The sequence below is a fragment of the Elephas maximus genome, chromosome 15 (assembly GCF_024166365.1).
Source record: "Elephas maximus indicus isolate mEleMax1 chromosome 15, mEleMax1 primary haplotype, whole genome shotgun sequence".
Classification (NCBI taxonomy): Eukaryota; Metazoa; Chordata; class Mammalia; order Proboscidea; family Elephantidae; genus Elephas; species Elephas maximus.
This window is the reverse complement of record NC_064833.1, coordinates 34864792-34878628: the sequence shown is the minus strand read 5'-3', so window position 1 is coordinate 34878628 and position 13837 is coordinate 34864792. Positions and strand designations below refer to the sequence as shown.

The 13837-nt window shown below is 39.5% G+C and overlaps 1 protein-coding gene across 2 annotated transcripts in view; it reads right to left on the bottom strand.

Annotated features, from left to right (window-relative positions):
* ANGPT1 (angiopoietin 1) overlaps window positions 1–13837 on the bottom strand; it is a 283240-nt gene that overhangs the window by 106599 nt on the left and 162804 nt on the right. For both annotated transcript variants that reach the window (XM_049854301.1, XM_049854302.1), the window contains exon 2: window positions 349–504. In XM_049854301.1, the coding sequence (XP_049710258.1) occupies window positions 349–504 (156 nt within the window). The remainder of the gene's footprint in view (window positions 1–348; window positions 505–13837) is intronic.

Sequence of the window (13837 nt, the reverse complement as noted above, 5' to 3'; positions counted from 1 at the left end):
AAAACGCACATCACAGGCTACAATGTGACCCTAATGATTATTTTGTTTGACACATATCACATCACAGTTGGTAGCTGCAGTGTTTATTTGAATTTAAATGCTGATTAGGTCCTTTGCCAGGCCTGTTTTTGCAAACACATACAAAGCTAAGTATTCCAACCATCATTAAATCAAAAGAAACATGTACAGCGTGTCAGGCAGTCATGGCTGTTATTAGCAACAAACAAAAATGTATACGTTTCACCAATTGTAGTGCAGAAATGTGCTCTGTGTTTATGGAGTAAGCTAAAGGGGGGGGGTGGGGGGGAAAGAGTTAAGAGTTTGTGGACTCTGGCCCCAGGGGCATACCTGGGTCTCAACATCTGTCAGCTTTCTGGTCTGCTCTGCAGTCTGAGACAGGAGGCTGGTTCCTATCTCAAGCATGGTGGCCGTGTGGTTCTGAACTGCATTCTGCTGTATCTGGGCCATCTCCGACTTCATATTTTCCACAATGTAATTCTCAAGCTGCAAGAGATAAAGGACGAAACAGAGCATATTGTAAGCAAAGCTTCTCAGTTGGAGCATGTAATATTTACAATGACAAAACGGGACACAGCTGGCAAATCGGCCATCTGGCAGGCATCCCCTGCGTCTCTGATATTTGGGAAAACAGGAGAAGAGCACACAGGAATCGAGATGCTAACAAACTCCTACCATGCCGATACACATATACAATAATCACAGTCACAGTGGGGATTTGCACTGGGATAGTGCTCTCCCACTTTTGACATCATCTCATTTAACCCTCACAGTAAAGATGTGAGTTAGGCACAGGAGGCTCCACTGCTCTTTTCATTTATTTTATAACTCAGGGAACAGAAGCAGAGAGGGTCAGCCAGGAGCCCAACATCACCCAGCAAGAATGCAGGAGAGCTAGCACAAAAACTTAAAACTAAACCTTGGTGCTTTCCATTACACCATAGTGACCTCTGAAAAAAAATCCAGTGTCCAGCTTCCATCTTGGTGAAGATAAAGATCATTCTGGATTGGGGCAGGTGACCAAAACATGAGCCTTTAAGGGGATATTACAAGATGGGGAATAGTATATGAAATGAGCTGCAGAACATGAAAGCTAGGTAAGCCAGTCTCTATGCTCTTTTGCTGGCTCAAAAACAGGTGCTGAAAGTACAGCCCCCAAAGTGGCATTCGCCCTTCTTGCCTTGCTGATGTTATTGTTGTTGTTAGGTGCCATTGAGTCAGTTCTGACTCATAGCAACCCTATGCACAACAGAACGAAACACTGCCCGGTCTTGCGCCATCCTTGCAATCGTTGTTATGCTTGAGCTCATTGTTGCAGCCACTGTGTCAGTCCACCTTGTTGAGGGTCTTCCTTGTTTCCACTGACCCTGTGCTCTGCCAAGCATGATGTCCTTCTCCAAGGACTCATCCCTCCTGACAACATGTCCGAAGTATGTAAGACGCAATCTCACCATTCTTGCCTCTAAGGGGCATTCTGGCTGCACTTCTTCCAAGACAGATTTGTTCCTTCTTTTGGCAGTCCATGGTATATTCAATATTCTTCGCCAACACCACAATTCAAAGGCGTCAACTCTTCTTCGGTCTTCCTTATTCATTGTCCAGCTTTCACATGCATATGATGTGATTGAAAATACCACGGCTTGGGTCAGGAACACCTTAGTCTTCAGTGTGACATCTTTGCTCTTCAACACTTTGAAGATGTCCTTTACAGCAGATTTGCCCAATGCAATGCTTCTTTTGATTTCTTGACTGCTGCTTCCATGGCTGTTGATTGTGGATCCAAGTAAAATGAAATCCTTTGCAACTTCGATCTTTTCTCCATTTATCATGATGTTGCTCATTGGTCCAGTTGTGAGGATTTTTGTTTTCTTTAGGTTGAGATGTAATCCATACTGAAGGCTGTGGTCTTTGATCTTCATTAGTAAGTGCTTCAAGTACTCTTCACTTTCAGCAAGCAGGTTGTGTCATCTGCATAACGCGGGCTGTCTTCCTCCAATCCTGACGCCCCGTTCTTCTTCATATAGTCCAGCTTCTCGTATTATTTGTTCAGCGTACAGATTAAATAGGTATGGTGAAAGAATACAACCCTGACGCACACCTTTCCTGACTTTAAACCACTCAGTATCCTCTTGTTCTGTCCAAACAGCTGCCTCCTGATCTATGTAAAGTTTCCTCATGAGCACAATTAAGTGTTCTGGAATTCCCATTCTTTGCAGTTATCCATAGTTTGTTATGATCCACACAGTCGAATGCCTTTGCATAGTCAATAAAACACAGGTAAACATCCTTCTGGTATTCTCTGCTTTCAGCCAGGATCCATCTGACATCAGCAATGATATCCCCGGTTCCACCTCCTCTTCTGAAGCCAGCCTGAATTTCTGGCAGTTCCCTGTCGATATACTGCTGCAGCCATTTTTGAATAATCTTCAGCAAAATTTTGCTTGCGTGTGATATTAATGATACTGTTCTATAATTTCCACATTTGGTTGGATCACCTTTCTTGGGAATAGGGATAAATATGGATCTCCTCCAGTCAGTTGGCCAGGAAGCTGTCTTCTATATTTCTTGGCATAGACCAGTGAGCACCTCCAGCACTGCATCTGTTTGTTGAAACATCTCAATTGATATTCCATCAATTCCTGGAACCTTGTTTTTTGCCAATGGCTTCAGAGCCGCATGGACTTCTTCCTTCAGTACCATCGGTTCCTGACCATATGCCACCTCTTGAAATGGCTGAATATTGACTAATTCTTTTTGGTATAATGACTCTGTGCATTCCTTCCATCTTCTTTTGATGCTTCCTGCGTCGTTTGATATTTTCCCCATGGAATCCTTCACTATTGCAACTCGAGGCTTGAAGTTTTTCTTCAGTTCTTTCAGCTTGAGAAATGCCGAGTGTGTTCTTCCCTTTTGGTTTTCCATCTCCAGCTCTTTGCACATGTCATTATAATACTTTGTCTTCTCGAGAGGCCTTGGCTAACACTTAATAATTTATGGTGCCATCTTAGAGTAGACTCTCATTGTGAAATAAATGGTTTCATAGAGGCAAGAAGCATTCTGTTAGGTACCTGGGAGAATAAAGCTGAGCATACGCATTACTTGAAAAATATAGGAGAAGACCGCACCTCCCTGCCAGTGCACTGTATTGTCCCCACCACTGTGTGGTGACTACATTTCATTACCCAATTACATATATGGGGAAATTGCATCCCAGAGAAGTCAAGTCCAAGGCCACACACCACAAAAACAGTCAGACTTGGATTTGAGCACTGAGGTCCTTAATTCTCATACCAACACTCTTAACCACTTGATAGCTCTGCCAAGTTGTACTTCACAAGCTGGTTTCCAAATCATTAACAGCTACGTGATTTTCACTGACTTTGTGAACCATAGTACATTCACTGTTTTATAATCCACAGTAACATTATTGTCATGTAACAAATATAGTCTAAAGCTAAATTCCCCTCTGTGAAACTCTGACAGTTCAATTTCAAACACAAACTCTTGCTTATTTCTATGTATTAAACATGAATCTATCCCAAGGTACTGAAAAGAAAAGTTAGAATCAAACTCATATTGTTATTAACAACTCCTGACTTTATTCCTGCTCAAAATAAGGTAATTATCCTTCTTTTATTTCCCAAATTAAAAAAAGTTATTAAAATTTACCTAAAACCTATTATCATCAAGTCAATTCCAACTCATGGTGACCCTATAGGACAGCGTAGACCTGCCCCATATGGTTTCCAAGGAGTAGCTGGTGGATTTGAACTGCCAACCTTTTGGTTAGCAGTGAGTTCTTAACCACTGTGCCACCAGGACTCCATAAAAAATTTATCTAATGGAGTTCAATTATAAGATAAGTATAAAATAGATTAGAATGAATATCTGCAAATTATCTTAATAAAACGGAAGGTCTCTAGGACAAATGTTGACTTTAATATAATTGAACTAAGATATTTAAGCAAAAGTGGAAGGGTAAGGAAAGGAAGGTAAGTCAGGGCATGGACCTCTATATTTTGGATACCACATCATATGATTTCCCCCTTTTCCTAATAACATTCCTTAATTTTCTTTTAGAAAATTATCTTTTCCCCCTTCAGAACCCATGCTTTCATGGAGTTATCTACCCTAGCTCCAGGAGTGGGCACATGTTTGAGCCCTGGCCAACCAGAATGTTCTATACTTACTTAGCCAGAGTGACTTGTTCAAGAATGGAAACACACTCTAAGCAAGGCCACTGAGCCTTGGTTCTGGAATTTTGCCATAAATGTTTTATAAAAGAAGTGGTTTGAAAGCTGGTAACATATATGCCTGACAATGTTGATGCCCCATTTTGCCACTGCAAAACCTTACTTGGCCTGAGAATAAAGCCAACCCAGATAATAAATAGATAATGGATGGATAGATAGATAGATGATAGATAGATAGATAGATAGATAGATAGATAGATAGATAGATAGATAGATAGATAGATAGATAGATAGATAGATAGATAGATAGATAGATAGATAGATAGATGGATGGATGGATGATTGATAGACAGATAGATAGGTAGGTGATAGATGATAGATAGATAGATAGATAGATAGATAGATAGATAGATAGATAGATAGATAGATAGATAGATAGATAGATAGATAGATAGATAGATAGGTGATAGACAGATAGACAGATAGACAGATAGACAGATAGACAGATAGACAGATAGACAGATAGACAGATAGACAGATAGATAGATAGATAGATAGATAATAGGTAGCTATATACATACATACATAAAGAGACAGAGCAAGCCAGGGGATGCAGGTAGAAGGCTGCCTGAAGAGATTTTTTGAGCATGTGGATCCAGCCATACATTCAGTCAGATATACCCTTGGGCATTCAATTATAAGATGCATCATCTAATCATCTCCCCCTGAGCCATCCATCCTTTTTCTTTTTTTCTTTAAACCACATTGATTTAGGTTTCTAACACAACCAAAAGAGTCTTGACTAATACATTTAATGAATTTTTAACAAAAGAAGAGAGGCAAGCATTTGCAAACCTTGCTGCTTGAGGGAAGATGGGGCTATATATGAATGTCCATACAACAATGGCAGGTAAGTCTCCATCTTGGAGTTGCTACATGCCATTTATAGCTGGCATTTACTGATTACCTACTAAGTGGCAGGAACTGAGTTAATCGCTTTCTTTTTATGACCTCACTTAAACCATATAACAACTTTATATGGTAGATATTATTTATATTTCAACTTTATAAATGAATATATTGAGGCTTAGAAAACCCAAAACAACTTGCTCAAAGTCAAAAAAGAACTTAGCCTCCAACTTTAAAACCCATGTCCTTAACCTCTAACTTACTCAGCTCAACACTACCTGACTATGCTATACATTTCAGTATGTGCTTCCAAACCTTGATTATGGATTGAATTGTGTCTCCTGCCACATGTGTTGGAATTCTAACCTCTATACCTGTAAATATGACCTTGTATGGAAATAGAGGTTTTCTTTTGTTATGTTAATGAGGTCATACCAGTGTAGGGGTAGATCCTAAACCTAACCATTTCTGAGTTGTAAAAAGACCAAAATAGACACAAACACTGGGGGCAAGAAGGACAGGTGATGAATATAGATGCATCTTCAAGCCCAGGCATGCCAAAGATTGCTGGCAGCTACTAGAAGCTGAAATAGACAAGAAGAAATTTCCCTTAGAGCCAATCCCTGAATTTGAACTTCTAGCCTCCTGAACTGTGAGAAAATAAATTCCTGGTCTTTAAAGGTACCCACTTGCGGTATTTCTGTTACATCAATACTAGGTAACTTGGGTGTTCATCAAAACCACATGGGGAGCATTTTAAAAATGCAGATAAGTGCATAACACACCAGGACTCTGAATCAGAATCTCAGGGGGTATATACTGAGAATCTATATATTTTTAAAAAGCTCCCCTATGTAATTCTCAAGAACCAGTACCTCATGGATTGAATTGTGTCCCCCCAAAAATATGTGTCAACTTGGTTACGCCATGATTCCCAGTATTGCGTGGTTGTCTTCCATTCTGTGATTGCAATTCTGTGTTAAGAGGATTAGAGTGGGATTGTAACACCACCCTTACTCAGGTCACCTCCCTGATCCAGTGTAAAGGGGGTTTCCCTGGGGTGTGGCCTGCACCACCTTTTATCTCTCAAGAGGTAAAAGGAAAGGGAAGCAAGCAGAGAGTTGGGGACTTCATACCACCAAGAAAGAAGCCCTGGGAGCAGAGTGTGTCCTTTGGACTCATGGTCCCTACGTGAAAAAGCTTCTAGTCCAGGGGAACATTGATGAGAAGGCTGACAGAGGGAGAAAGGCTTCCCCCGAAGCTGATGCCCTGAATTTGAACTTTTAGCCTACTTTACTGTGAGGAAATAAATTTCTCTTTGTTAAAGCCATCCACCTGTGGTATTTCTGTTGTAGCAGCACTAGATGACTAAGACACAGTACATCTGAAAGTGTGGTCTGTAGATTGAATGCCCATCTGAGAATTGCTTGTTAACAGCCTGCAATGAGATGAGGAGGCTGTGTCACAATGTAAAGTATCCATGTCACTAAGCACAAACTGTTTAATTCACCTGATATTTCTTTTTGGAGTAAGACTTTCTCAGTGAAGAAAGCAATGCACTGGTTTACTTTCTAGTGTGAGTTCTTACCTTTCTGCAAGATAACAACTTCTTTGAATAGCACTGATTTAGACTACCAAATATAACCCAGTATGTCAGATTCTGTTTACCAAGAAATTTCAAATAACAATTTGGTTTCTTATATAGATTTCCCTCATGACAGAGTATTCACTGAGTGGTGGACTCCATTACAGGATCTGCTTAACGATTACATAATTTCTTATGCAGTTGGTCAGCGGGTATCTGTTCCCAGAGCCTGAACATGTGCCCCGGTCTCTATAGAGAATGACATCCTCTGGTATAAGTTGACTACACCAGATTTGTGAATCTTTCTACAGTCAAATGTCTACCATTCTATGTTTTTGTACTTTTTGAACTGCAAAAGTTAACATCAGCAAAGCAAAATAACTACTTCATACCAGCATTCATCATAACCATAAAGAGCCTCCCAGCTCTGCTGACCCTGTTGTAGAAATAAAGTAGGTCTCTAACCTATACTAAAATTCTCATTTGGGCTGCCATGAAGAGTAGCACAAATATAACTCTAGTCTCACGTACACTGGACACGTTATCAGGAGGGATCAGTCCCTGGAGAAGGATATCATGCTTGGTAAAGTAGACGGTCACTGAAAGAGAAGAAAGCCCTCAACGAGATGAACTGACACAGTGGCTGCAACCATGGGCTCAAACATAGCGACAATTATGAGGATGGTGCAGGACTGGGCAGTGTTTCATTCTGTTGTACACAGGGCCCTATGAGTTGGAACCGACTCACCAACATCTAACAACAACAGTTATTTTTTTAAATCAAATGGTGCCTCTCTCTCTAGGAGAAAGTGCCTTTTAATGCAAGAGGTAATGACACACTTAAGTAGCAAGAACCGGATGTAGTTGATTTAAAGGCTGAGGGAGAAAGCAGAAGTCAAATGTACACTGTGTGATTAATAAGGAGTGCTTTCGTCTTATCTCTAAACATTCCCCTGTAGATGTATAACTGTGAAATCCATCTTGATGTGCCATATCAGCTGGCTTCAGGAAAGATTCGTAACAAATTTGATTGTCTTCATATATTCAAAATTGTTTTTCAAAACATGTTTACAGAAACTAGCAACTACCTTAAGGTTAAATAGTTTATAATCACCTAAGATGTGAGTTTTAAACTTTCAAGTTGCTGACCACAAGACTTGATGAGTTATAAAGTAGGAGACTACCAACTTCAATCGTGAACTAAATTGACTCCACTGCTACTTTCAGTGCCTGAATTCAGAGTTTTATAAGGTATTGTCCAAATGAACTAGCAAAAAGATATATTTTAAAATGAGATAATGAACACTAACTGATGATTTTAAGCAAGGAAGTTATGTTACATTATGATACAAACTGGTTTAGTGTTTATAAATAGATTTCATACACATTGTCTTACTTGATGCGTATGCCAACTGTAGGAGATGAGTAATGGCCCCTTTTTATAAGAATCAGAAGCTCTGGGTCCTTAGGTGATTTAATGGAGATCACAGAGAGGACTCAACTCAATCTTCTGATTTTCCACTAGTCTCAGTGCTGTGGGAACTGCTCTGTTGTTGGGTTGGTTGGCTAGTTGACTAACTGATTGGTTGATTGATTTCATTTTTAGCCCATTCTGAATTTGGTTTGAAATTATGTCAGTTTTCTGTCCATATACTCCGGCAGCCGATGATCTTTGGCAAATTTTGCTTGTGTGTGATATTAATGATGTTGTTCAATAATTCCCACATTTGGTTGGATCACCTTTCTCGGGGAACAGGCATAAATACTGATCTCTTCCAGTCAGTTGGCCAGGTAGCTGTCTTCCAAACTTCTTGGCAGAGATGAGCGAGCACTTCCAGCGCTGCATTCATTTATTGAACTATCCCAATCGGTATTCCATCAGTTCCTGGAGGCTTGTTTTTTACCAATGCCTTCAGTGCGCACTTGGACTTCTTCATTGAGTACCATTGGTTCCTGATCATATGCTACCTCCTGAAATGTCTGAACGTCGACCAATTCTTTTTGGTGTGGTGACTCTGTATTCCTTCCATCTTCTTTTTATGCTTCCTGTGTCATTTAATATTTTCCCCATAGAATCCTTCAATATTGGATCTTGAAGCTTGAATTTTTTCTTCTGTTCTTTCAGCTTGAGAAATGCCTAGCGTGTTCTTCTCTTTTGGTTTTCCATCTCTAGGTCTTTGCACATGTCATTATAATACTTTATCTTCTCAAGTTGCCCTTTGAAATCTTCAGCTTTTTTACTTTGTCATTTCTTCCTTTTGCTTTAACTACATGATGTTTAAGAGCAAGTTTCAAAGCCTCTTCTGACATCCATTTTAGTCTTTTGTTTCTTTCCTGTCTTTTTGATGACCTCTTGCTTTCTTCATGTATGATGTCCTCGATGTCATTCCACAACTCATCTAGTCTTTGATCATTAGTATTCAATGTATCAAATCTATTCTTCAGATGGTATCTAAATTCAGGTGGAATATACTCAAGGTCATACTTTGGCTTTTGTGGACTTGTTCTAATTTTCTTCAGTTTCAACTCGAACTTGCATATGAGCAATTGATGGTCTGTTCTGCAGTCACCTGCTGGCCTTGCTCTGACTGATGATACTGAGCTTTTCCATCATTTCTTTCCACAGATGTAGTCGATCTGATTCCTGTGTATTCCATCTGGCGAGGTCCACATGTCATCGTTCATGCTGGTGAAGAAAGGTATTTGCAATGAGGAAGTCATTGGTCTTGCAAAATGCTATCGTGTGAGCTCCAGCTTCATTTCTATCACCAAGGCCATATTTTCCAACTACCGATCCTTCTTCTTGGTTTTCAACTTTTGAATTATAATCACCAGTAATTATCAATGCATCCTGATAGCGTATTCAATCAATTTCAGACTGCAGAAGTTGGTAAAAATCTTCAATTTCTTCGTCTTTGTCCTTAGTGGTTGGTGTGTAAAATTGAGTAGTAGTTGTATTAACTGGTCTTCCTTTTAAGTGTATGGATCTTATCCTATTACTGACAGAGTTATACTTCAGGATAGATCTTCAAATGTTCTTATCAAGATAGCAATTCAATAAAGAACACACCAGGTTGTTCTAGCATGTGGTTTGGTATGCCTAGAGCCTACATTAGCTAATAGAGAGAGACAGAAGATGAAGTTGGAAAGGTAAGTTGGAACCAAATTTTGAAGGGGCTTCATGGGAAATGGGGATCCTATTGTATTGAAAATGTAAGGACTTTCATTCTAAATTGAAAGCATCTACAAAATTAAGATCAGCTCTTCAGTTGCAATATTCAACGTTCATTCATCCATCCATGCCGGGGCTGGAACTGAGGCAGTGAGGACTCCAGGGTACAAAATTTAAAGCAGTACTACATGACCTGAGAGTGAATCCGTTCTTAAATATTACACCCTGGGCACATCATTTCCTCACCTTAGTTCTGGTCTGGATTCATGTACCCAATATTTATTCAAGTCCAGTGTGCCAGCAATGTGCTAGGTATAAGGATACATTGGTAAACAGGATGACCAAGCACCTATTGTCACAGAACATACACTTCAGCATATATCACATTGCAACAAGTTTTCAATGAGGATATGTTGACAATATGGACAGATCAATTTTTTTTCTTTTACCTTATAAACTCACCTAGACTTTTTATGACACAAAACTCTTTTATAATCATTATACCACTTGATATTGGTTTATCAATAGTTACAATAAAAAGTATTTATAATCACCTATGGCGTAGTGGTTAAGCGCTATGGCTGCTAACCAAAGAGTCGGCAGTTTGAATCCACCAGGCGCTCCTTGGAAACTCTATGGGGCAGATCTACTCTGTCCTATAGGGTTGCTATGAGTCAGAATCAACTCGATGGCACTGGGTTTGGTTTTGGTTTGATCTATGAACATACACAGTTCTCCAGAAGAAATAACTGCATATCAAGTCATTCTTATTAGCTGTTATTTAAAATTGAATTATGTAAAGAATAGAGGATAAAAAAAATACATACCTTCTTCCAACTTATCGAGCCAACTGTACAAATAATATTATCAAGTAGACAAAGAAAAAAACATTTCTAAGAAGTAAAGATTATTAACAATTTGCAGCTCACTCATATATTGCTTGTCCACGTCTTTTGCCCAAAGAAGTAGAGAATTAATGCTATCTTTATTCATTATTAAGAGAAAGCATTTCCAGGAAAACTCGGTACTTCATGTTCATGAGAACCAAAGTCTGGAAGAGAAAGCATTTCCAGGAAAACTCGGTACTTCATGTTCATGAGAACCAAAGTCTGGATGAGATTAGGTCATGTCTTGCATGTGAAATGAATTGCCTATCATTTCACTTCAAGGAGTTTCTTAAACTAGAGTGTAACTTAAAGCACAAAGAATATAAGTTCTCCATGTGATTCTTAAGAAAATAACATTTTAAACCCTATAAAAGTCCACAAAGACACTGTCTGCTTAAAATATGTTGTGGATTAAATGAACCTTCATTGAATGTTGGTGCATATGGTATTACTCCGTTATGCCGAAACAACCATGAAATAAAGTAAAAGAGTAAATATGGGAAAGCAATAACAAGGTAAGATGATGCAAAAAATGCCTTAAAATTTGATGGTTTTATCTAATATCATTGTTTCATAAATCAGTGGGCATATTGAAAATGCAACGATAGCTAAGTTTATAGTTTTATTTAAAAAAAAAAAAGATGGCTCAGGCCAAATATATTATTTGCAGGGATATCTATTATTAGTTCTTCTAGTATACTGCTTCTTTTACCAAATGGAGAAGTATAATCATCTTTTTTACACAATTATTTAGCTTCATTTGAAAAAATTTCTGTACTGATGTATGTGACATGGATCTCATTTCTCATTTTGGTATCTGAAGGAACACTTAGTATTTATGGAATGAAGAAAGCCATTAGAATGAGAGAGCTGGAAGAGACATTAAATGTTACGAGCTCCAAGGATCTCGTTTTATAGATGTGCTGACTGAGGTTCAGAGAGGTTACAGAATGCAAGGTGAAACAGCTAATTAATGTCAGATGCCGGACTGTGGCCACTCAGTGTGTGGGAAAGCTCAGGCTTACATCAGCAGGCTGAGCCAACAACAATGGCCACTGGTATTGTTGGCCCACTCCACGTTTCTTCCCCAATTCCCTGGCTGCTGCTACTTGCTTTACTTCTGCTGACTTCTGATTTGAGTTCCCCTTTCACAATTCACAATACCAATTCATGTATCATGCAACATCAGCTCTTGGGATTTTGACTTTCCTTTCTTGACTTATCTATGTTTCCCAGCACTGATGCCCACCAGCTGCTCCTGAGCACCAGAACCCCCTTGACCTTATTCTTCCTATACATCACCCCACAAGTAGCAAAAACTGGGACCAAATGCAGTTCAGGTTTATTACACATCCTGCATCAGTTTAGTCTTCAAAAATGTGATAAATGCATACTGTGTACTAAGCCTGGAACCAGATACTGTTTGTGTACAGAGGTTTGGAATCAAGTGGGAAATAGACACATGTAGATGGATCATTTCAATGAAGTTAGTGAATGCTGTGATGGAGTCTACCTCTGACTGTCTACATTTTTTTCCTGTAAATACTCATCTCCAGCTGATAGAGAGTGCTCCCAGCTACTGATCTTAATAATGGGAGGGGGGATTTGTTACATTGCCAGCAAGGGAGGAGTAGCAGCACTCCAGTTGAGGAATATGGAGAAGCTATGATTTTTCTTTTTATGATAAAGGGTACCCTAGATAATCTCACGTGAACAAATTTTCTGCAACTTTTTTTCTTGGTGATGACATTTTAAGACAATATGTTTGTGGCTGCTAAAAGTTGCTGAAGTCATATACAGTGCCCCATGGTTGGGCCAGGAAACAAGAAAGTCATCCTCTGTCCCTATAAACAAATGTTTCACTGATATACATGAGGTTTTCAATGGCCAATTTTTTCAGAAGTAGATTATCAGGTTCTTCTTCCCAGTCTCAGTGTGGAAGCTCCACTGAAACCTGTCTGCCATGGCTGACCCAGCTAGTGTATGGAATACCGGTGGCATAGCTTCCAGCATGATAGCAAAATGCAAGCCACCACAGTACGTGTGCATCATAACAAATTATGGATAACATTGTGAAGAATGGGAATTCCAGAACACTTAATCGTGCTCATGTGGAAACTGTACATAGACCAGGAGGCAGTTGTTTGAACAGAACAAGGGGATACTGAGTGGTTTAAAATCAGGAAAGGTGTGTGTCAGGGTTGTAATCTTTCACCATACTTGTGCAATCTGTATGCTGATGAAATAATCCGAGAATCTGTAGTATACCAAGAAGAAAGCAGCATCAGGATTGATGGAAAACTCATTAACAACCTGTGACATGCAGATGACACAACCTTTGCTTGCTAAAAGTGAAGAGCACTTGAATCACTTACTGATGAACAACAAAGACTGCAGCCTTCAGCATGAATTATACATTAACATAAAGAAAACAAAAATCCTCATGACTGGACCAATAAGCAACATCATGATAAACTGAGGCAATATTGAAGTTGTCAAGGATTTCATTTTATTTGGATCCCACAATCAATGCCCATGGAGGCAGGAGTCAGGAAATCAAAAGTCACATTGCATTGGGCAAATCTGCTGCAAAAGACAAGTGCTGAAAAGCAAAAATGTCACCTTGAGGGCTAAGGTTCACCTGAGCCAAGCCATGGTATCTTCAATTGCCTCACTACATGTGAAAGCTGGGCAATGAATAAGGAAGACAAAGAAGAATTCATGCCTTTGAATTATGGTGTTGGCGAAGTATATCAAATATACCAAGCACTGCCAGAAGAACGAACAAATCTGTCTTGGAAGAAGTGCAGCCAGAATGCTCCTTAGAAGCAAGGATGGCGAGCCTTTGTCTGACATACTTTGGATGATATCAGGAGGAACCAGACCCTAGAGAGGGACACCATGCTTGTTAAAGTAGAGGGTCAGTGAAAAAAGGAAAACCCTCAACAAGATGGACTGACACAGTGGCTGCAACAATGGGTTCAAACGTGGCAAAGATTGTGAGGATGGCACAGGACTAGGCAGTGTTTCGTTCTGTTGTACATAGGGTTACTATGAGTCAGAACTGACTCAA